The 25,656-nt window shown below is 44.5% G+C and overlaps 1 protein-coding gene and 1 long non-coding RNA gene across 7 annotated transcripts in view; one reads left to right on the top strand and one right to left on the bottom strand.

Moving 5' to 3' along the window:
* The window catches only part of CDC27 (cell division cycle 27), a 70,572-nt gene that overhangs the window by 32,384 nt on the left and 12,532 nt on the right, over positions 1-25,656 (top strand). For all 5 annotated transcript variants that reach the window (XM_085876616.1, XM_085876618.1, XM_085876614.1 and 2 more), the window contains exon 12: positions 10,531-10,717. In XM_085876616.1, coding sequence (XP_085732742.1) covers positions 10,531-10,717 — 187 coding nt within the window. The remainder of the gene's footprint in view (positions 1-10,530; positions 10,718-25,656) is intronic.
* LOC147027307 (uncharacterized) overlaps positions 14,548-25,656 on the bottom strand; it is a 42,686-nt gene continuing 31,577 nt past the window's right edge. For both annotated transcript variants that reach the window (XR_015056986.1, XR_015056985.1), the window contains exon 4: positions 14,548-14,679. This is a non-coding gene — a long non-coding RNA (uncharacterized LOC147027307). The remainder of the gene's footprint in view (positions 14,680-25,656) is intronic.

Below are 25,656 nucleotides of genomic sequence, written 5' to 3'. Positions count from 1 at the left end.
GAGTGATGTGTCTCTCTCTCTCTCTCTCTCTCTCTCTCTCTCTCTCTCTCTCTCTCTCTCTCTCTCTCTCTCTCTCTCTCTCTCCCTCTCCCTCTCCCTCTCCCTCTCCCTCTCCCTCTCCCTCTCCCTCTCCCTCTCCCTCTCCCTCTCCCTCTCCCTCTCCCTCTCCCTCTCCCTCTCCCTCTCCCTCTCCCTCTCCCTCTCCCTCTCCCTCTCCCTCTCCCTCTCCCTCTCCCTCTCCCTCTCCCTCTCCCTCTCCCTCTCCCTCTCCCTCTCCCTCTCCCTCTCCGTCTCCCTCTCCCTCTCCCTCTCCCTCTCCCTCTCTCTCTCCCTCTCTCTCTCGGTCAACAACAATCAAAGCCACTTGTAATGAGGAATGAAGATCCATTGACACTTCGGCAAGACAGATCATCTGGTCTCAAAGTCTCCCTCACAGACTGGTCCATTATCTCATCAACTCCTGATGTAAACATTTGCTGGAATTCCTTCCACCAGAGACTACTTCCTCTCCTTTACAAGTTCATCCCATATCCCTCCAGTTGCACATCGCGTGACCCTGGTGCACTGAGACACGTGACAATACAACTGCGAAAGAGCAGCTCGTGTTTTCCTTCGGCATACCTGCACAGAGTATGGTCCCAATGGATGGAAGGCACACCCAACTGATGGGAACATAAAGTCCCTTCAGATATCCCGCAACGAGTGTACATCATTTCTTTGAAGAGCCATAACCCAACATCAAGCTCACCTGTTTTCAAACCTTTCAAGTGTTGGGTTAACGTTTTGCTTTCCAGCCATCCTTCAAAGCCTGTTGGAAGTTGGTTAAGTTTTTCTCCGGTGCACATTCCCCTTGTGTACCTTCACTGTTAAAGGTTGGAGTTGTGTTGAACACTTCTCAGGGAGAAAGCCGAGTATCTTGACATTGTCTTTACTGAAAAAGCCAAGGTCCCCAATCCCTCTCTTTCCCTCACAACAGACAGCTCTCTGCAGTATGTAGACTTGTCATCCATTGATGTTGAGAAGCTCTGAATGAATCCTGATACCTCCAATGAACTGGTTGAATTTTTCATTTTTAGCATGACACAGTTGCCTCCCATTCTCCTTCTCGAACCCATCCCCCCACCCTACCCCCTCCCTTTTCCCACTCCCCCCAAGTGGGCTGTTTTCACCTCGTGGGGAATATATCACAGCAAAGGAATATCTATCCTTCACCCAGAATCCAAGCTCTATATTTCCTGTTGTTGCATGGATAATGACTGACAGACTGCACCTGCACCTGCACCATATAAACCTGTCTGGACCAAACAACATTTTCTATGGGCAGCCGGAACAATTGACCACGGAAATCTACAAGTTCTCCGACCTGAAGCAGGCGAGCGTAGCTGAGAATTCTTACAGCCGCACCCTGTGGGAAAAATCTGCAGAATATGCATGCAGTCAGGTACAACAGTCGGAGTGCACTTACATCACTGCCAAGCTTTTTCAAACCACAATTTCAAACACCATTCCGTTATACAATGTGAGCCGGGGCGTCTGTCTACATTTCGCTGTGTCCCGTTTCCGGCAGCCACCTGTCTCGCTCCGTTTGAAAAGCTGCGCAAGCAGGCATAGTTCAACATTCAACCACAAGAAGGGCATGATACCAATTGAGATACGTTTTAAACGTATAAATACACCATGAAATTGGTTTGTTTAACGGTGCATAAGAGACGACCTGAGGATTATCACAAAGTTGAACAAACCATGTCGGTGTTGGTAACAGCAGCAGCCTATACTGAAAATCTTTGAACAAAGGTTGCAGTGCAAGGTGATCATTTAATTGAAGAATACCTCCATTTAGCATTCTGACCTATAGTGGGGCAACTTAGCATAACAATTGTGCATTTTGTGAGGAAAGCACCAAATTTGGCACACTAGTAGTCTAACATATTATGAACAGATTTGGATATTGGGCCATCTCAAAATTTTTGATGGCAGTGGAAAATGGCTGCCACAGCCATCAGCGGCTGAATTTGAGATGGCCCAATATCCAAATCTGTTCATAATATGTTAGACTACTAGTGTGCCAAATTTGGTGCTTTCCTCACAAAATGCACAATTGTTATGCTATATTTAGCTAAGTTGCCCCACTACTAATAATAACGTTCAATAATAAACTTCAAAGACATCCAAAATAAACTTAAATTTAATACGGTGGAGTCTGACTTAATTCGTTCGAATTAGAGCATCTACTCCAAGTCGAGGAGGGTTGGTGTTTCAAACCCTGGCCAACTCATTACAGTAGTTATATCAAAGACTTTAAAAATGGTGCAAGTTGCTTCGTTTCTTGACGCTCAACATTTCAAAAGGATAGAGCATGGATACATAAGGAGAGGAGAGAGGGGGAGATGAAGGGGGAGCGACGTTCCCCTCCGCATCCATCCTGTCCACCCATTCCTCCCTACCCCCATTGTTTGTCCAAGTCTCCCTCTATTTTGTCCTTCAACTCCGCAGTCAGTGACCCCCTCGCCCCCCTCTACTCTGCCTTTTGTCCTGTTTGTGGCCTATTCCTTCAGTAGTCTTGCTCTTCCACAAGTTTTGACTCTCAAAACGATAAAAAAAAAAGTCATAAGTTGGCAACCATTGTGCAGGCTTGACAGAATAAATTTGTCTTAACAGAATCTTAACTTTATCTTAACAGAATTAATTAATGGTACATACATTTGATGGAAAGCTACCAGGCGTAGTGGCGTGCGCCTGTAATCCGGCTACTCGGTGCTTGGGTTGGAGGATCGCTTGATGACGGGAGCTCTGCACTGGGCCATGCTATGAGAGGGTGTAGGGCAGCCCGGAATCATGGTGAAACCCAATCCTTATCCCTGTGTCGTAAGAGGCGACCAGGGTTGCGTCAGGAAGGGTATCCGGCATAAAACCTATGCCAAATCAGTATGCGGATCATAATGAATGATCCGCTCTGGCGACCCCTAACAGGAGCAGCCGAAAGACGAACAACAACAACATTGGATGGAAAGCTATAATGTAAGCGATCGGTCTGATTATGCTCTGGAGTGCATTACAAACCTGTCGAGAAACTATTCACTTGAGCGTAATCCACAAATTAAATCCACCAATACCAAATAGAGTTGAGGCACTTGTCAAAGCAAAACGGGTCACACTGATTATTATTATTATCGTCATTGAATATATCACTGAAGTGCCCATCTACAATGTGTCCCTGTAATTACCATGAATATTATCTTTCAGCTCATACAACCATGTTCTGGGATAGTTGCATGACCGGGAGTCCTCGACTTCCGAACAGTCGTTCTTAAGTCGGATGTTCATTAGCCTAAAGTCGGAACTCGATTTCCCAGAAACTCTGTGTTATAAATGGTGGTTTGGTTCTACAAGTAAGCCAAGATAGCCCATTGAACACTTAATTAGCCCGTATGAAACGAAGCGAAAAGCTGGATTAAGCAACCGGTCGTGTACGAAGAACGTATTGCACGGTTGTGTGGGTAGATGCAGGAATTTCATTGGAAAGTTAGGATTGTATGGAGTCGCTTGGTCTGTGGACGTGTAGGAGACATCACAATGTAAATGAAGTAGGGAAACTGTGAGCTTAAGTGTTACTAGTCATCACACCGTTGGGGGGGGGGGGGGTGGTGCTGTGTTAATTAGATCGGGATTAAGGCCAATTTCCTCCAGTATGTAATTTCCCCCTGTGAACTTTTCCTACGTTTTTGCATTTACAAGTCAGCAGTAAAATTATGTTCTTATAACAATAACAATAATAATAACAAGCCGGTAGGCGGCGATGGGTCGCCGAGCATGGAAAGTATAAGATATAGAGCAAAATGGATGTCATATAGCGGATAGGGAATCACCTTAAGATTATGCATATCAAATCTCATCCAGTTCCATCTTCTGATAACTACTCGGTATCTATTTGAATGAAAAGTACCGAAAATGCGGTTTGAAATCGGAAATCCCCAAAGTTCGAAGGGGTGCTGTGGGTGAACAAAGATCTAAATCGAAAATCCGGCTCGATCGTTTGTGCACAATGTATTCTAGACGATTAGTGTGAATTTTCATGACCATCCGACCATAACCTTAGAAGGAGTAGCATTTGGCGCGAAGGCACCTCCAGCTCTCCCATATTATAGATTTTTGCACTAATTGACCTTTGACCCCTGACCTAAGCAAAATCGGTCAATATGTCCTGAGGCAAAGTTGTAGTACTCATTGAGTACCATGAACCTGCAAAGTTTCATTCGTATCGATGCACTCACCTGGTCGCGAGGGGGCCTTCAAGTTTCGCGCATACCCTAATTGTAAGGGGCACTGCGGGTAAAGTATTCCATATATCACAAAAACCGGAATACATTTGATAGAGCATCACCTGTAGATCATTCGTGCCAAATTTCATAACCCTACGTGGGATAATGGCTTTCAGAATTGATTTTGCGTGAATGGTACCAATTTTGAAGGTTTTTCGGTTGTTGCTAGGGAACCAAAGTGTCCCTAGCAACCATCACAATTTCCAAAGCACTAGGTCATAAGATGTACCTACCACCCAAGTTTGGTCAAAATCCGCCCACGTTTACTATCAATTATGCTGATGATAAACGAACAAACATACAAACAGACAGAATTACTGACAATAAGGGTCACCTATTTCGGCGACCCAATAATAACAATGACGCACATCCAAGCAGGCAAGAAAACCCCGCCTGCAAGAGTGACGGCTGGCGAGGCCATGCCTCCGGAATGGATGATTAATGGGCGTGACGTCAAGAGAGCCGCGAGAAGGGAAGTGAGGTTCAGAGATCGAGGACAGTTGTGAGAGGACAGAGTTGGTGGAGGACACGATAGACTCAGAGGATCTCATATTTGCTCTACTCTCGGCACAACAAAATGGCTGCGTGATTCTCGTGTTCATGCTGGTGAACTTGCAGCATTCTGGGCAAAACGCTTCCCATTCCTGTTCGGCTGAGCCATGAAGTGTGCACGTTTTTGAGGAGGGAAGAAGAGCGTGCCTAGTGGCCTTACGACGGGGCCTTAGAGATCATCTCATCATTTGGTCGAGGAAGGTGAACGATCGTTGTGAGCGAACCTGTTGCAAGAGAGGAACATTTGGCATATTCGCTCATGAGGAGAAGCTGCATGGCGGTTGGTGAGCCCTGGTGTTGAATACCGCCTCACAAATTACCTCACGTACGTTTCTCGCCAAGAGAGCGGCTCGGCGACATTTTGGGCACATCTTCCCGTGCAGTATGAAGCGGCTTGACCGCAAAGTTCAATAAAAACCATATCTGGACAAAGCTAAGTGCCAGAATAAAAGGAGGATTTTCTTTTATTTTGTTTTCCCCTTGTCTGTATTAAAGTCCATGTGTGGAGGTGCCTCGACTTTAGGCTTTAATTGACCTCATGTTTTATTATTATATTTTGAATTATTACCCTTGTAAATATTTGATCTATTTTCATTAAAACCCCCGTGTTTATTTTAAGTTGCTGGTGTTGTCTATTTGTCGTGGGTTTGAGATAAACCTCTTGTGCTGTGTTTCCGTCTGCTCCGTCCGTGCCGCCCCTTCCCCTCCCGTGCGCGCCACAATCTCCGAGGATCACGTGTTCACCTCGAAGGAATACCGCTCGGCAATCTGGCCTGGTCGGTGTTAACCGCCCATCCACCACAATTTGGTCGGGAGATTTAACCTAACCGCCAGGGCCACGGCAGTGTGTACGTACGTGTCTGCATTTTGTTAAGAGCGTACATCGAAAACTGTTCACCTCAGGAAGTTGAAACTTTACCACACGTTACGTGACCATTTGAGATCGCGCACATTGAGGGCACATCGAAAATATTCACAAAGTATAATTTGTACACATTTACCTGAGTAATATAGAGACATGTGATTGCAAGTTTGCCGCCAGAAGAGTTTGCTCGCATCCAGGGCCGCGGAGAGCCACAATGGGCCCCTGGGCAAATACTAAGTGTTGGGCCCCCTTCATCCAGGCCCCCTTCACTGGTTATTTTTAACAACCTTTATGGAGGTTTCCGTATTTTCGTAGTCAGAAACACGTGCGGCGTTTAAGGGAAATTGGGGTGTTGTTAACTTATTCGTTTAATACACTTCACTTCATCCGGATGGGGTGTGGCCAACACTCCTGTGTTCATTTACATCATTACCGCGGTTTTGATTATGTAAATTGGTCCCACAGGGTAGTTTATTTTACGAGGGAGGGTGTCACCGTCCACAGCAATGGCATGCCAGGAAATCACCCTGGGTGGCTTCGTGGGAGATGCAAAATATAGCTTCCCCCGGTGTTTTATCATCACAAACAATCATGATATGAAACAAAAAATTGAAGGTTTAATTACGGGGCCCCTATTAGGTGCGGGTTGTTACCCCACCTGCCCCCCCCCCCCCTCGCCCAGCATCCTTGCTCGGACCATCCCTGCAGTCCTTCTCAAGATTGTGCGGGCTAAGTATTCCATGAATACCATCTAGTTTAACACGTAATTAAGCTGAAATCTTGTAAATTTGCAATAAATAATAGTAAATAATACTTCAAGCAATTTTTCAGTATCGGCAATAACACTGCTCCTTTGCTTTGTTATTGTTGTTGACTTGATGGGTGTAGATCCCTTTACATGTTGTAAACTTGTTATCTTGTCCTTTATAATTGTTCCGATCGTCAAACGATTAAGGTGTAACGAACGACGGATTTCAGAGAGAGTTTTACCTTCATCAGATAATTTTATAACGTCCAGTTTAGTCTCTAATGTTAAGGTTCTGCATTTCTTCGTTGCAGGAACATCACTGCAATGTTTATCAGCCACGAGTATGGTTCGTTGTCATGGTAAAATACCAAGCACTATTAATGCAGATGCAAGCAACACAGTAATGTACAGTTCTCTACAGCACGCAGTATACTGCAGACCACATGACGCTCAAACTCTACATCTCACGAAAGAAACAGTCACGCTCCGCCAAACTAATGAGTCCCGACTTGGTCCGTCCAGGATTGGGTCGTACATATGAGCGAACATTCATCTCGGACATTTAAAAAATAAACAAAAACCTTATGGGGGTTGGTTCATTGATGTGGGTATCTGTAAGTCAGACGTTCGTGAGGCGAGGACTTCCTGTATTTAATTACTTTCCAATTAAATTATTTTGTGTACACATATATCCTTACAATTGAATTCTAGCCTAAGTTTCCCCAAAAAAGTCATCTACTCATTTTAATTTGTGAAAAATGCAATCCCTGTAGTTTTTGCCACATACAAACACACATATGTACATACATACATACATATAGGTACGTGCATACATCAACATTTATTTCCTTCTTCGTATCCAATACAAAACATTAACAGAAGGTGGCATCAATCCCGAGAAGCAACAGCACGAAATTGCACATGACAACACAATGGAGTTACATACATAATAAACCAACTTACAAAACAGGTGGTAATACTATTTTCAGGTCAGCCAGGTCAGGCCAGATTAGATCTGTGAATTGCTACAGGTATCATGTAAACCTGTACTAACCTGTTCCATGGTCGCGTTGTCGGCGACTAAACCGTCTCCCCCACCAGGTTTTTTTTGGTGAGGAGGGTGTTTGGATATGGACACCCAGCAGGATTAAAAAGAAAACCTGTCAAAGGGCGGAGGAGCTCCTTGTGAGCCAACGGCCATCCATATCTAGTGCCCAAATGTGTCTGCGGACGTCCTCCTGCAGTTGGGTTACTTCTTATTAGGAGGTTAGTGGCAGGATTTGCACTCCGGCCACCGTAAAACCCTTCATTCCGCAAAACACAAAAACGCAAAGAAATCTGAAAACCCACTCCGTGGGAGTACCTCCTGTGCAGGCAGCTTCCCTTCGCAGGGCAGCTCACCAGATGACGGGATTGGGGCAAAGCCTTCAGGACCCCCAATCTTTGATAGGAAGGAAACCACGGGTAACATTCCTGGGTCAGATTGCGGGAGAGTGTGTCGGAGTGGTGCTGAGGTCTCGTCCACCAGACGGCAGTCTCCTTGGGTTAAGCTGAGGCAGTCCCTTTGGGTGGGTGCCTGGAATGTCTTATCCTAAGAGAGGATGATCCTGCCGGTACCTGTGCGGAAGGATGAAAGTCGGAGTCTTCAGGTCCTTGGTGCTTCCAGTCTTGCTCTATGGATGTGAGACTTGGACTCTGACCAAGGATCTGAGATGGAGACTTAATTCCTTTGGTACCAGGTCTCTTTGGAAAATCCTTGGCTATCGCTGGTCGGACTTTGTGTCCAACGAGCGGTTGCTGAGAGAGACTCAAATGAGATTTGTTTCCTGCTAGTCCGTGAGTGTCAGCTGCGGCTGTATGGACATGTGGCTCGTTTTCCTGAAGCTGATCCTGCTCACCAGATTCTCTCAGCGAGGGAGTCTCGTGAGTGGAGGAGGCCAATGAGCCGACCACGTGCCTCGTGGTTGCAGCAGGTTGATCAGCATCTCAAGGAGATGGGGATGGGCCAGGCATCTGCCTGGGGGATGGCCAGACGGAGGTCCCTGGAGTACCGGCGGAAAGTGGACGCAGCGACGCGCTGCTCTGGCGCATGCTCCCACACCTGACCTGACCTGACCTGAATACAATTTTGATTTGCATTTCAAGACAACATTGGAAAAAGAAAAGTGGACCTAGATCAATCAAAGCAGTTATACGGTTATGAATAGTAACACAAAATCAACAAGAAAAAGAGCAATCAGAGATTGCAAACCCTTGCCAGGACTTATTTTAAGTGGTGTATTTTTATAGGTTTTGGGGTAAATCCAATATAGCTACCAAACCTTGTGACCTATGATGTCATATGTGTGACGCTTTTGTTCCTCATGGATAGGCGGTCATATCGCCTCGATCTTTTCAGCCATTTCAGAGATTTTTGAAGGTTAAAAAATATATATATTTAAATATATATGTATATATATATGGCTGCCGAATCATGATGATGTCATCAAAAAAATATGTGAACCATTTTATCCCTAAATAACCCTCAAAAAATTTTGTACTGATCGGATGTAGCATTCTACATCTGCAATTATGGCATCATAACGAAGGCACTTATGATGTCATAAGAATACCACACTCATTCCCCTTGAGGAGTACTTGCTATGTGCCACTTGTACTCCCATGGCTTGGGAAACACTTGTGTGAAGTTTCCCCTCGATTTGTCCAGCCGTTCTGGAGAAGATTTTTTATAAGTTCTCGAGTAAATCCAATATGGCTGCTACACCATGTTGCCAATGACATCATATGTGTGAACCTTTTGTCCCTCATGGACAGGCGGTCATGCGTGTAAAGTTTCGCCTCGATCTGTTCAGCCACTTCAGAGAAGATTTTTTTTTTAAGGTTAAAAAAAGAAAAATGGCTGCCAAATCACATGACCGATGACGTCATGAAATTTATTTCTGAGGACCATTTTATCCCTAAATGACCCTCAAAAGTTGTTCATACTGATCGGATGTGGCGTTGTACATATGCAATTATGATGTCAAAACGAGGGTACCTATGACGTCATTAAAAAAAATCACCCTAATTCTCCATAAGAGTACTTGCTATGTGCCAAGTTTCAATTTTTAACTTGGTGCGGTTTCATAGCTACAGAGGTCCAAAGTTTTTCCGTTTTCCAATATGGCTGCCACACCACATGACCTATGACATCATAATTATCATCACATCATTCTACGTGAGTAGTCACACCGATTGGGAAAATTTCGTCTCAATCCGACAAGTGCTTGTGGAGAAAAACACGAAAGTTCTGTGCGACAAAGAGACAGACAGACAGACAGACAAACAAACGGACCCAAATGCAATACTCTCTCCGAATTATTCGGCGAGGGTAAAAATGTCTTCAACATATGTGTAAATATTTTCAACAATGAAGCATATTTTAATCTGCCTGTCAGACCATTCCAAAGTTTCGGGCCAGAATCACAAACCTGCTGAAAAGACACCGTTCCGTGCATCTGGAGACGAATACAGACATTGATCTGGTGGCATACTGGTGAATATCATTGTTAAAAACGAACAGGCTACATACATGAGAAGGGAGTTGTCTGTTCACACATTTATCCATAAACAATATTTTGTTGATAAATTGTGAGATGAGACCGTTTTAGTAATCTTGCGTAATAAAATTATCGATCAGTTTGAGATCCTAGTGGCATCCCACATATTGTTCAAATAAGTATACATACATACATACATACATACACGTACACATAAATGCCATAGCTCCATTATAATATGATGATGATGATGATGATGATGATGATGATGATGATGATGATGAAAAGATAGATTTGATTTTTTTTTATACCTATTTTAATAAGTGTCACTGTATCCTCCATGGAAATCCCTCGAAAGTGCTTTTGGGTTCATATAATGACTTTTGTTATCACGTCTAATTTGATAAATTTGCTCCCGGACTCGGACGTTTGTACCCTACTGTGTATTGACGAAATATTTTGGTAATTGCTGCCAATTGGTTACTGCATGTGCCTTGATTCTTGCAGGAGAACAATAAGAAGCCAAAACTGAAGTTTTCGTCACCCAGCAAAGTCTTGGCCAGGAAAACCAAAAGCCGTAACAACAAAGATGGTGTGCAGCCAGGCCTGGGAGAAATACATGAAGGAAAGACAGAGTCTGGAACTGTGGCTGAGAAAACCGGGCACACTGCCAGCATGCAGAGGGCAGCTGCAGGTGAATCTGGGACAAGGTGGCATTGATTCAATCAGTTTAAGGAGTAAAAAGTTTTTTTTGTTTGTTTGTTTTTTTATGGATAAGCACTGCAAAAAAAGAAAAAGAAAAACAGTGCCCACTTGTACCATGAAAGCACAGAGTATCAAAAAAACAAGCGAGAGAATAATAATAGTAAATTGCAAAACAAGGTGATAGAATCGTACACGCAAAACAACATTATCATAAGTACACTGTATTAGACTATTTGTTGAGATATTTGTTTGCTCTGGAGCAGAATGCCTCGATCCCGGATGTTGTTGGGTGACCTGCGGTAGCATCTGGTAAACTGTTCCACACTGCTATTATTGCAGGCATATAGGAGCGGTCATACTGAACAAGTGGCCAGTGACCACTCTCCGTCTTGCCAGTAAGACACTGCACAGCATAGCTTCCAAAGGAAGCACTTGCTCTGGTGAACCTTGATGGAATCCATGACGGAGGTAGCATGGTCTTCAAAAGTGCTAGAACTTCTTCTGTGTGCAGTCTGTACATCAGACCCAGACCTGCTACAGTTCTCCTGTGTGGTAGGGGATCGATGTTCAAATCCTGTGGAGTGGCCTTGATGATACGTACAGCACGAAGTTGCACGTCATCCAGCTTTTTAAGATACATGGCACTTGCAGTCATCCATACAAGGGGAGCATTTTCCATTTTGCTCCACACATGGGCTTTGTACACTTGCGCTCGGCCAAGCGGATCCAAGTATGAAGCAATACTGCGAAAGGCACTCACTGTTTGTCCAGCTCTAACGGTGATGGAGTTCATGTGAGATTAGAAACTCAAGCTCCAGGAGAACCTGACGAAAAGTATGTCAAGCTTGTGTACATGCTGCAAGGGCTTGCCACCCATGAAGAACACTGGAGGATGCTCACTTGGTAGTCGTCTACTGAGAGACATAACCTTGCATTTCTCGGTAGCAAATAGGACATTCCATTTCTGATCTTCTGGAGGTCTTCTCTCAGAGAAATGGTGGCATTCACTTCATCCAGCAGGCAGTAGATTGTACCATCATCAGCATCGAGGCAAGTAGGGTTATGCAGGTTGTCGCACAGATCATTAATGTAGACTAGAAACAAGGCCCAAGAATTGATCCTTGAGGTACTGATGCATTAATTGGAGTTTATTTGGATGTTTGGCCATTAACCACTACCTGGATACGTCTCTCCATCAAGTATCTGGATAACCACTGTAACAGCTGCCCTCCAACTCCATTAGCAACCAGCTTGACCAGCAAACCCTTGTGCCATACTCTATCAAATGCAGCTTTGACGTGAAGTGCTTCAATTCCACCCTCCTGACGTCTGTTGAGACAACACTTCCACTCATGACTCAGACATGTGAGTAAATTTCGGTTTCAATAGATCATGCAAACCCAACTGCTCATTTTTAAAATCTCTTCCTCATCGCACAGCATTATAAAAATGAGCAATAACCTTCATTATTCAAGCAATAACCACCAAATTATTTATTTGAACACATGTCAAATTATCTTTCTGTGCTCGCAGCATTTGAACTCTACTGGCAAAGATGTAACCAGCGTTATGGACGCACTTTAAAATTCATGTGACACTGTACTTCAGAAAATCATTCGTGATACATTTAGCTTTGCAACAGTTATGGAAAGTTCACAAAAAGATGTTCCACAACACAAGCACGTGGATATATATATATATATATATATATATATATATATATATATATATATATATATATATATATATATATATATATATATATATATATATACATATATATATATATATATATATGTATATATATATATATATATACATACATACACACACACACACATACACACACACACATACACACACACACATACACACACACACATACACACACACACATACACACACACACATACACACACACACACACACGTTTGGAACTACAGAACTTTTAAATATAAGAAAACAAACACAACATATTAACCAAAGCCTTTTGTGCTGTACTTCTCAAGGTTGAATCACAGCAAGAGAAGCAGGACGTGAGAGAGCGTGCATATATAAACTTGTCTATGTAATATCCACACTGATTGGATCATCAGTAAGGCAATTTTTTTGCAAATTTGCAACTTTTTTTCACAGCATTCCCATGTCGCAAAACGCAAAGATGTTGCTGTCTTTTTGCCTGAGGATGCAGTGGGAGGGAGTTAAAAGTGCAATCTTTTTGCAACTTTTCCGTTATAAGCACAACTTGCGGCGTTAATCACACGTGAGCGGCTAAATCTGCTAAATGCTCGGCCACGTGGTGTCGTGCCTGCGTGAAGTGGTGATAAAAACAACATTTTGATTATCACCTGTCCATTGAATGAACTGACTTCCTGTCATGTGTTGCTGTGGTGTTCTTGTTTGCTATCAACTTGTTGTATCTTTCCTCCTTTTACTTAAATATCGAGTTTAATCTCTATTATAAGGACGTCGGCTTGACTTGCCAATTATGTCCAAGGAAGCTGCTTCTTCTATTGCAAAAGTACGAGCCTATGCAGCAGAATTTCCAACTGAGTTTGTAGTAACTTCTGGGAACAGTTTGTTCTGCAAATTATGTTCTACAGTCATGCGCCACGAATGACGGTCCAGTGTTCTGAACCATCGTGACAGTACAAAACACACGAGAGCCAAGGATGCTGAAAATGAACCTCGACAGACTTTGCTGCTAGCTGAGAAAGTGAGCAAGGGACAATAATTTGTTGATCGGGTAGCTACGAGCTTTCTCTCAGCAGATATACCTCTCTCCAAACTCAATAACCCGGAGATTAAGTCACAGTTTCAATTCATGGGCTACAATGCACCTTCAGAGTTCTGTTGCTGATCACAAGTGGCATCAATGGCAGAGAAAGAAACATTGTGGATCCAGAACTTTTTCAAGGGGAAGAACATATTTGTGGTCATCGATGAAGCAGAGGTGGCAGGTGCAAAGTACATTAACACTCTCGTGGTCAATGTCAAATCACCAGAAAAGACTTTCCTGCTGCACTGCAAGCAGCTTCCAGCCTCAGTCAACTCACAGACAGTAATACATGCAGTGGATGATACCATCAAAACACTATAGTCTGAGAGGTCAAATTTTGTTCTACTCTTGAGCGACACTGCACGCTACATGACTGCTGCTGGATGCCCCCTCAAGCAAATCTACCCACGACTATTCCATATCACATGTACTGCACATCTACTTCATAACTGCACGAAAAAGGTTCGAGCCCACTTCTCTGACATCGATAATCTGATCGCCAGAGTCAATTGGCTGTGGACCGGCAAGGCAAAATGTGGCCAGAAAATGATTTTTGTGACTACAATCGAGGAACTACCCAAATTTTTGATATGTTGGAGCTGGATACTTGCTAGAACTAAAATGACTTGTTGGAACTTCGACAAAGTTGCAGGTTCATGTTCACAGCTCATTGAATGGGGGTGTAAGGGTCCAAAAACCTGTTTTCTGAGGTTTTTGCCAATTTCGCATTTTCACCATATCATCATTTCAGCACCGACACGACTGAAATTTCACCCGTCGTTTGAGGGGTCAGGGGAGTCTCTCTGCCTCAAATTTCATCGTGATAATCGCATCAACCGCTTCGCTGTTGCTAATGAAAGTAGGTAGATCACCTTACATGAATCGTGGATTTTTCACATTTTACCGATTTCCGTGGAGCAGCCAAGAACGCATTCGAACTCGAATCCCCATGAAATTTTATATGCTTGATAATATTTCTCTGTTCTCACAGGTCAAAAAGTTTCACAGGTATTAGTGCTTTGTCTGTTGAATTATGGTACCCTGAATACCTCTCTGCTTTTGAGAATGGCACTGAAGAATTCTGCGAAGAATGCGGTGTCGATGCGCCGTCAAATGTAGGGACCTGGCTGAGAACCCCGGGCAACGTTCTCCACATTATTCTGCTCCCATTTCTTCTGATTCGGGACCATCACCAACGAGTGAGGAGTGGGAAGGGGGGGGGGCAGTGGAAGCGGGCTGATTACCGTTATTCGCCACGCAAGGGCTTGGAATGTGACAGAACACGTATGGAGATACAATATGCAAGACTTGATCAAGATTTATAGAAAAAAATGGTGAATGAAAAATCACAATCATTGAGTGGAAGGTAACCATGGGTAGTGACAATTCTGATAACATTCAAATATTCTTACATAACATCTTTGCGATCATGATGCAATAATGAAAACCAACAGGAGAACCTTCTAATATTCTCGTGTAACATCCTTTATCCATAAAACAAGGTATCGAGTAAAATCAGTACAGCGCGTCTCGCCCTTTGGGAGAGAAAGCACCTCCATTGAAAAATAATTGGGAAAAGTGGCACAAGCTCGATCCTTATTCATTCAACTCCGCATAAGTCGCATGGAAGACAGAATTCCACTTGCTACCTAAGTAAATTAGTAGAGCCTGGTGTTGGCGCAGTGGTTAGGGCAGCGGCTTGGGATCCAAAAGGTCCTGAGTTCAAGCCCCGTTGGGCCACTGAATTAATACACCAGGGGGTTGACTCAGCCCGTCATCCTTCCGAGGTCGGCGAAATGAGTACCAGTGTACTGGGCCGGTGTATACCCCGGTTAAAATAGGTGTACCACCATATCCCTGTGTCGTAAGAGGCGACCAGGGTTGCGTCAGGAAGGGCATCCGGCGTAAAACATGTGCCAAATCACTATGCGGATCATACGGATGATCCGCTGTGGCGACCCCAAACGGGAGCAGCCGAAAGAAGAAGAAGAGGAGAAGACCTAAGTAAATTAGTAGGCGGAATTAACTATTCCCAAGAACATAAGTGCGCCGCGACAGAAAATGTTTATCAGGGGATATTCATTCATTATCAATATCAGTTTCATCAACGTCAAACAGCAACGATTGCTTGGGGACGGAAGGCTCCTGGTTTTCGCATGTCGTGCATTCGCAAATATCAGTGCAAGACAGCTGTGCTGCGCGACATGAACACTTCTTTGAATCGCACGGCTTTTTCTTACATCCGCAGTGGAGGTGTTGCATCATGTCACGGGGAATGGGGTCCTTCGTCGTCCACTGGACGTCAAGTCCGTGTTCAGCACACCAACCGTGACCGATAGGACTTGGTGCAGCTATTTCCCGCTCTTGGGAGCGGCGATGGATAGCTGCCTGAAAATTGGCCCGCATAGAATGAAGAAGCAGTGAGTCAGAATTCAGTGGGAGACTCTGCTCGACAGCAGCTTTGGTGCAGAAGATGTGATAGCACGCATCATCCACGTTACTGACGCCCTGCTAGTATAATTTGCAGACAAACGCTTCGAGGGACTTCCCAAGGTCCTCAGGTAAAGAGAAATCATTTCCCAGCTGCGTAAACATTTGGATGTATCTGTCACTACCAGCTGTCAATGTGTAGGCCCTCGTCTTCCCCTTTCCATGGAATGCGCTGACTGTATCGGATCTGGTGAAGACGTGCAAGCTGATGAAAGCCTGGCATAGGTTGATACCAATGCATTTAGAGACCACCTGTAAGTCAATAATTCGGTTGCGATTCTTGGTCCCAGTGAGAAAATACAAAGAGCATGGCAGCGTTTGGAGGCAAGACAGCAGTATGATGAAAACATCAGTGTCGGGGCTTTGTACGACAACGTGCACATGGTTATCAGCAGCGTGCTTTGCATGCAGTATCATCCTTGAATCAGCTTCTTCATGGTCACAGTGCAGATCCTTCACTTCAGTGACACGAGTCCCTCCGTCCTCAGCCCGTATCAAATGACACAACTCACTATGAGCGACGAATAGCTGGACATTTTCCAGAACAGCCGGACTGCTCTTGCTGCACTCCTGGAACAGAAATTCGACAAGTGCCTCTTTGTTAGAACCACTGGCGAGGAAGGATTTCCACTGCGTGGGAACCTTTTGTTCAGCACTATATATCTGACGACGTTGGCAAGCCCCCGAATACCATCTAGAATGTTCCACTTCTTTGATGCTGACAGCTGGGTAACGGTCACTGACGATATCGAGGTGAGTGTAGGTATTGCGGCCACCTACAAGTAGAATCCTTCGAAGAATATAGGTGGCGAGCTGTCCAAATGTAGGTGGGAGATTTGACGGAAGACTATGAACCACTGCCATCAAATCCACGATCAATGCAGAATCTGACGGAATCTCGCTGACAATATGGTTTTGGCAGAGTCCTTTGATTTGATTTAGAAGAGCAGCCTTGTTTGTCTTCGCAATCGACCCATTTGTGTTTGCCAGAGGATAGGATACCACACCTAAACAATGTGACAACATTTTCCTCAGGCCGATTTCTCAGTGCTTGCTGAGGACAATCATTCTGGCAAACAGATTGCGATCACTCTTCATGGCAGTGTCGGTACCTGTACTCTGTACATGGCAGTGTCGGTACCTGTTTTCACTTTGAGCTCTCCAGAGAACGTCTGGAGTTTCAGCTTGGGAATAGTCTCATGAAAACCAACCTTTGACGACTGAATGCGATCACTGATGTAGGTCATTGCGTGCGCTTCTCCTTTAGCGTGAGCAGTGATCAGATCCTCCGCGACACTGGCAGTAGCCACCACTCCCGAGCTTAGGCTGACCAGATCGGAACTGTCATAGCGAAAAGTGTTAACCATTTGTTCGACACACTCGATGATGGAATTGATTGATTTCTCGTCCTGCCGACAAGAAGCCTGGTCCAAGTCCTTTCGCGAACGAGATTCCTCGTCATATCCGGCCATCGTCTCACACTGACGAGCAATGGCCGCACTCTCACTTTGAGAGAGGACCCATCTCGAGACAGCACCTCTATTCAAAGTGATGCCTGTTAAACCTCCTCCGGTTTGGCAGTCGCGGTTGAAGGTCTGCTCTATTACCTGATCGCAAGCAGTTGCCGAGAATCCGTACCGATCTTGCTGCTGAACTGTCCAAGCTCCAGTACTCATTGTTTGATCATGGACTTCGTGATGCGTGTCGGGAAGTTCAACCATTTCCATCCAGTATGCTGGTAAATACCTGGAATAGTGTGTCCTGTCGTACGCAAAATACCAGGGTAACATGGATCGCACTGAGGCCAAGTGAAGTTCCCAATCAGACTCGCATGTTGCACGAATAAATTGCAAAACAATTTGCACCATGTGAATGTATGAACTCCAGAACGCAAATGTCTGTTTGCACTCTGCTGACGAACGTACTGATCATACAATGACAAGATCTCGACTATCTCATCTGCGCGACACAGGTTGTTGAAAAGAGCGGACGGAAATGCATCCAATGAATATTTTAGAAATTTTACCACTTTCTCTTCATGGTCATCGCTGAGAGATTCTAAGAAAGCCTGGAATCTTAACCTCTCGAGAGCTTCGGAAACCAGTTTATGCGCATGGATAGCTCTGTTGTATTGCTTGCCCTCCAAAACAGCATTGACAGAACCGTGAGCTACAATTCCTGCCTCGACCAGTACATCAAAAAGACCAGCATCGCGATAACGCTTACCGATGATCGATAGGAATGACATGGAGGTATGAAATTCGCCCAGACGAAGTACCAAGCGCCGCATGAACAATTAATTTGTCCAACGAATCTCCTGAGCTTTCGCATAAATTGCTTGGTCAAACACAACAACCACATGGTTTAATTCTATTTCATCTGCGATTGCAACACTCCGCTCCAAGATAGCATTCACTGTATCAAGACTTGTTGGAGATGACAATAACAGGTAAATAGGCCACAGTAGATTTCACCAATTTGTCATTGTCATGCAACAGAGTATTGAAACCCGTCCAACTGGGCAAAGTGTGAGTACCGTCATCAATGGCCCTCATAAATACAAACATAGCATCTATAATACGAGAGTTGTGCCGCGACAGGAGAAGTTCAGTAGAACTGATGTCAAGATTTCCACCGGGGACTTGCGGGCCTTGCCTCTTTTGTCGCTGATAGTCAGGCAGCATCCTGCACAAAATAAAGTCCCGTGGGATTTTTGGTATGAAAGCAAACCACCATGCTAGACTCTTCAAGTGGACCCTAATGATTAATAAAAAAGCTTGGTGGCACTCTGGGAAATGGTGCGGACGTGTATTTTTGAACACATTTAACATTTTTTGAAGAATGACTATTTTACGCCGCTTAAAAAGTGACATAATGTCACCCTGACCCCTCCATATACCACCAATTTTGTCATATTTGGTATCAAATTGGCCGGCATTAACCTCTGCATACTCATAGGTCATTTATTCGTCATTATATGAGCCATATCATGAATAAATCACACAAAAATCAAAATTTTGACCATATTTCGACTTCGGTTTCACCGTCCGCAGTTCACCAAAATACCTTTTTCTCAACATTGTGCTCACCAATCTGCTAATGAATAGTTTCGCGACGTACCTATGTTATCACTCGTTCTTTTGATATTTTATACATATCATTCACTTGATAATTCAACGAGATATACCTCAAAATGTAACCCGACCCCCGAGTTCATACGTATGCATAAGTCCCATGGCAGTCAGCTCTCATCCAAGGAGCTCGTCGCTGTCATCATCGTTATCGTGTTCGTCTGGTACTTCATCCTCGTCGTCGTCGGTTGAGTGGTGCGAGTTTTCGCAGTTGTCTTCCAGACTGGAACATCCACACATGTCTGTGCAGTTGAGTCCTGCTTTCACGCAGGTGCATCGTGCTGTTTGACATCTCAACTTGGAACAGTTGCATTTCACGTAATGAATAGCAGACTTTGGTGCTGGGAGTTGAGTGGTCATTGATTGGAACCCATTTTTCCTTCTCAAGTTTCCAGCCATAGCTTTGTGCTGATGGAATCTGTGGGTTTGATGTCGTGTCATTGAACGACACGATGGCTTGGAAGACAAGTGGGCACGACTGATGGCTTGTTCGAGGGCATCACGTGTTGGAGGGAGTTTCTCGGACTGGCATTGTTTCTGTGAAAACATCCACCATCTGAGCTTGTCGATCTTGGTGAGCAGTGTTTGAGGGGGGCATACACTGAGCAGATGAACGTTTCGATGGAGTTCAGTGTGTCAGTACTCAAGTGTAATGTTGTTCCCAGGGATCCAAGAGCAGTAATGACCTCATCACTGGCATGTTGGAAAGCCTTCCAGAAAGCCATTTTGCCTTTTCCGGCGAAACTTCCAGTGTTGTCTGCTCCACTCAGAGCATGGAGTCCCGGCAAAGCTGCTACTTGAATCGGTCGCAGAGATCGGTAAATCATTTGGAGGGGAACAGTGTGGCGCTTTTGTCCTGTCCCTGTAACAAAAGTTGTGTTCCTACATAAGACTGGATACCGCCGAAGTGCCAGAATGAAGACATCAGTGTCTGGAGAGTGGATGGCAATACTGGATGCACCACGACTGGTTGCATCGACAGCGTGCAAGAGGAGCTTAGTGTATGTTTCCTCTTGATCACTTTGGAGGTATGCCATGTTTGTATGAGTTGCTTTGCACTGTGATCCCCATGCCACTACCATGTGCTTCCCCATGGCATTTGCTCTTTCCAACATCTTCTCAGCAAGATAACCAGTTAATGCCATCTTCGTCTTTCCACTTGCCAGTAATTGCTTCATCGACACCTTGGCTATGTTTGTAGTGTCTGTGATGTGATAGGATACCACGGGCTGGCTGCCTTGCCGTCTATCACGAGTGGCTGTCTTAAAAGAAGAGGAAACATCATAGCGGTCAAAAACCAAGTGAATTTCATCACCTTTCCTGTATTTCTGCAAGATCCGTGTCGTAAAGTGCTCTGCTAGCTCTCTGCAGTTCTTGATGTGGTCTGACTTGTCCAGAGATTGCAGTTCTGCCATGGCATCCAATAGAACCACTTCCAGGAGAGACGAGTCGTCATCCTGCTCTGTTCTTGTACTGTCTTGAACTGATGGCATGATGACGTCAGACATGGCAGTGTCCTCAGCGGTCTTCTCCAAAACCGCCATCAAACTACTTTTGTTTTGGCAGTGCAGCATCGTGCCATCCGCAGCAAAGAGCGACCTTGGGACAACTGAAAGTTCATACTGTCCTATGATTTCTGCGATGTTAATTTCGGGCCTCGATTTTAATACCAATAGCATGCGAGTGAACAGACTTCTGTCTTCTTGCAACTCGACTATTTTATCACCTGCAGTCACTTTAATACATTTTCCTGTTGTCTTCCAAGTCTTCAGCTGGCATTTCTTCATTGGAGCCCACAGATTTACTGTTGTCGTTGTGATGCGGTTTGCAACGAATGCCTCAAATAGAGCTTGACCGACTTTAGGTTGTGTGATGAGGTCATTCTTCACATTATCAGGCATAACCTCCTTCGTCACGAAGTTGGTGAGCTCCTTGGTATGATCCGTGAATGGATTGGTGAAGCTTTGTATTGTTGATGTCAATGCTTCAATGTTTTTCTCTAGTCTCGACAGTACTGCAGGTGAGCATGCGTGATGCTGTACATTATCATTGGGCGTCACTCCAGCCACTTCGTAGGCTTCTGCAGCGAGTCTCGCCAGTTCTGGAGCGATGATGAATAACTTTGTACGAGCACTACTGTTGAGTGTGATACCGACAAGGCCACCGGTAACCTTCATCATTCTGTTCACATGCTCCAGGGCGTGATCAGCCCCAATGGCACAGAATGGTACATGGCGATTCTTGTTTACAACCCAGTTTCCATTCTCAAACTCTTGGTAGACTTCTTTGTCGTTTTCCTTCACAGACTCCATGTCGGCCAGATACAGGGGAATCATGCGAGCATAGACAAGCTTGTCATGTGCAAAGAAGTGCTTTGTGAATGACTTGAGGGCCGTGAGGTGCAGTTTCCAGTTACCTGTTCTAACAGCTCGTATGAACAGGATCATGTCCATGACCATCTGCATATACTGGTGCAGTACAAGTGCGCCTGGTCCAGACTTGTCCTGTGCGTCAAAACGATCGATTTTGTCCATCACTTGCTCTGAGTCGATGATATTTACCATAGCTAAATGGGCTTTCCTCATCTCTTCGGGATCTTGATTGACAAACGTGAGAGCCAAATCGTCAGCAGCTGCTGAGAGGTCCTTGAACAGATCACGTTCACTCTCGAAGAATGCTTGCTGATGCAATGTGAACAAGGACTGCAAAGTGATCATGTGAGCATTCAATCCTCTCTTCACATGCTTTCCTTCAAGGATTTGTCGAACCATTACAGGTCCATATAGGTCTGCCTCTGTCCAACAAAAGTCCAATCCACTGTTCTCAATGTAGCACCCAATGCATCCGAGTTGGGCCATCACGATGTGAAGTTCCCCTGGGCGAAGAATCAGGTGATCCATGTCATTGCGGGCAATCTGGAGCTGTTTTTGCAGGCTTGTACAATCCCATATCCAGTGAAACCACAGTCTTGTGATTTGGGCCGACTACTTTGGTACTGATTCGTGCCTGCATCAGTACTGTCAGGAGCGTATTCCACTCATGTGCGGTGCTGCTATGAGTGGCTGTGTTCCAACTCTTGTCAGGGGCAACTTTGCAGAGACCAAGGAATGATATGCCGACCACGTTGGAATCTGTCCAGGAGTAGCCGAAACCACTTCCTCATGTTCTTCGCTACTCGGATGTGGGAACACTTCTTCTTTCTGTTTGAACCTGCGTAAGGTTCGTCCCATCAGCCAGGCAACATCAGGTAGATACTCCGATTTGTTGGTACCTTCTCTTACGCAGAATGATGCATAGGATGGACTCTGAGGCTTTGCTGTTGGTTTTGGACAGTCCACCAGCTTTGTGGTTATGCTTGGTAGATCTGTGATTGAACGCATCTGGGCTGGTCCAGTTAGTTCAAGCTTTGGAATCTCATCGCCTGGATCACACCTCTGGTAAATTGCCATTGCTGTTGCATGAAGGGTTCTTTTTCCATCGGTAGTGTCCTCCGCAAAATCGACATTGTCGACTGCAAAGAACAAGTATCTTCCCATCACAACATCTGGGGGCAAAGTCCATCGTTTATTGCCATTCTCTGAAGTACGGTAGACGCTATCTGCCCTTCTATTCTGAGTAATCTGTTGTACTCCACAGACACTCCGAACTTATGTAGCATATCAACAACTTTTTTGCTCCTGGTGCCTTGCCTCATGGCTATTCCGATAGCCAGTTGCTGTGGCATCTCATGTGTCATTTTGAAGGTCTTCGTTACCTTGTTTCCAACTTGTTGTGGTGACAAGTACTTCGCCACAGTACTTTGTGCCAGACTGACAGCATGCTTGTTGACGACGAAGTATTCCTTGTCTGTTGACAATGTTGTGTTTGGGCCCTGGATTAACCATCTATAAAATATGTAGAGTTCTTCTGGAACATGCTCGCTCGTAGAGTCAGATAAGTTTCCAGTGAATGTCCATTTGTCGGCCTTGCGTATCGCTCTCCTCAAAATTGAAGATGCTTTGTATAGCACCCTCGTGTCCGATTCCATCCCCATCTCTGTTTCCTCCATCCGGTTAATGGCTTCATCCCTGGTAGTTTTGATTGTGCAACGTTCTGGCTCATTGATGCGCTTCGGTTTGTTGAACTCTATACTGGGTATTTCCTTCTGCAGCAGTTGCTTGATTACCTTGCGGGGGCATTCTGGATGGGTCACGTTGTTAGCAGATCTTATTGCAGTGAAAGTGTCTTGTAGTTCACCCATATTGAGGATCTTTCCATCCAACATCATGCCTTCTGCTCGGCTCAGGAACTCAATTTCTGCTGCAACCTCAACTACAATACTGGCTTGAGGAACTTCTGATGATTTCTTGACACGCCAAACATTTGTTACATGAATTGCCCAACATTGCTTGTGGTATTTAACATCAATGGCATGCGCGTCTGTGGGGTTTATTGAAGTACTGAGCTTCACATGAAGCTGTTCGTCTCCACTTTTTGCAATGGCTTCCTTAAGAGAAACACTTGCATTTCCAGTGGCGAGTAGATGTAATGAATTAGTACGCATTGCTCCAAGATCGCAGAATAAACACAGGTCACTCTTGCATGGGGTTGAATGAGAGCATGTAAATGTAGTTGAGGCCTGAGAGGATTTTTCATCATGGATTCCTTTGGAGGATAATCGTTTCTCGTAGTGTCCTTTTGCTCTGTTGAGCATTCCAGCATGAACAGTATTCTGCTGACATTTCCTCTGGCATGATGCAGATTTTTCCTGCAGGTCCTGGCTGGAGACATTTCCAAGTCGCCGGCTGATTTCGGGATAGTCTCTGTCATCGTACTTAGCTCGCTCTCTGATACAGAGTAATATCTTCTCGTAAGCACTGGGACTCTGAACTAATATTGCGGCACTTTTTGTTTGGCAAATAATACACAAGGAATAGTCAGTGTCTACTCTCGCAACTTTCTCTGGAGGAAATACAGTTTTTGTGGCTGACTCCATTTCGATGTTGACAAGGTGATGTATTAGAATGTGGAAGCATTTGTTAGCAATAGCAGAATACGCAATAAGCCGTCACTGGGTACAAGAGAGGGATAGTATGCTGGAGTTCCAATCTGGTGTCTACAAATTACCGATGACCCTTTCTGTTCTTGTCAGATGTTCTGCTGCATCTGAAAAACATAACAGTGAAAAACATAAAAGTATGTTTTTATACAGAATCAGCTATATTGCATTGAATATATCATCTTGTGGCTCTTCAGCAGCATCACATATGAAAGAGAGAAAATGCTTATATTAGTGGATACCATGGTTACTATAGTCATACAGGAAGACGACCTCAACCTAATCATCTACAGTAGGATTTGTGGCATGTGTTTACAAAATCATACATCCAAATTTACAGATGTCGGAAAGAGTAACCTTCCGATTCATTAGGGGGTCGGGTTACATTTTGAGGTATATCTCGTTGAATTATCAAGTGAATGATATGTATAAAATATCAAAAGAACTAGTGATAACATAGGTATGTTGCGATACTATTCATTAGCAGATTGGTGAGCACAATGTTGAGAAAAAGGTATTTTGGTGAACTGCGGACGGTGAAACCGAAGTCGAAATATGGTCAAAATTTTGATTTTTGTGTGATTTATTCATGATATGGCTCATATAATGACGAATAAATGACCTATGAGTATGCAGAGGTTAATGCCGGTCAATTTGATACCAAATATGACAAAATTGGTGGTATATGGAGGGGTCAGAGTGACATTATGTCACTTTTTAAGCGGCGTAAAATAGTCATTCTTCAAAAAATGTTACATGTGTTCAAAATACACGTCCGCACCATTTCCCAGAGTGCCACCAAGCTTTTTATTAATCATTAGGGTCCACTTGAAGAGTCTAGCATGGTGGTTTGCTTTCATTCCAAAAATCCCACGGGACTTATGATGCTCCCTGACAATGATACGGAGTCAAGGGAGATGGACTCGTATTTAATCGGCGTTGCCTTGTGGGTCAGGATGGCCAAGATGCTGTATGCATTCCAGACTTTTCACCATGCTGTCCAAGAATACCATTAGTGTGGTGGGTTGTCCCGGCACCTGAGGCTGTCCCCTCCAGGAAATAGATATTGTCCCACACGAGCATTGTGACCTGACCCTTGTCAAGTCCCGGGGGCACTAACAATCCTCGATTCAACTGAAGTTGTGCTAGAGCAGTTTCAAAGGACAGAATAGTGGAATGTGAAGCACAGTGACCAAGATGGTTCAATCATCCAAGCAAATGGGTTGACCTTGTCAAATGTCTGACAGTTAAGCCGAGACACAGAGCCTTAGGTGTTGTCGTCGAACCTTTTGATTCCATATAAACAACATCTCGCAGCAAAGACAACAACTTTAGCTGGACGTTACTGGGAACGTTCACGTAGTGTTCAAGCGTTGGTTCGTCTGAAACTCCGATTGTCCACGCCACCAAGTTATAGAGTGGAACAGGCACCAGGGATTCCCCTGATTCAATACTCAGGTCTGCTGCTGTAAGAGGCCATGGTGCGCTGA

Source organism: Eptatretus burgeri, chromosome 4 (assembly GCF_056783735.1).
Source record: "Eptatretus burgeri isolate ZD-2024b chromosome 4, Ebu_testis_v1, whole genome shotgun sequence".
NCBI lineage: Eukaryota > Metazoa > Chordata > Myxini > Myxiniformes > Myxinidae > Eptatretus > Eptatretus burgeri.
Note: the sequence above shows the minus strand (reverse complement) of the source record. Positions and strands in the feature narration are given on the sequence as shown.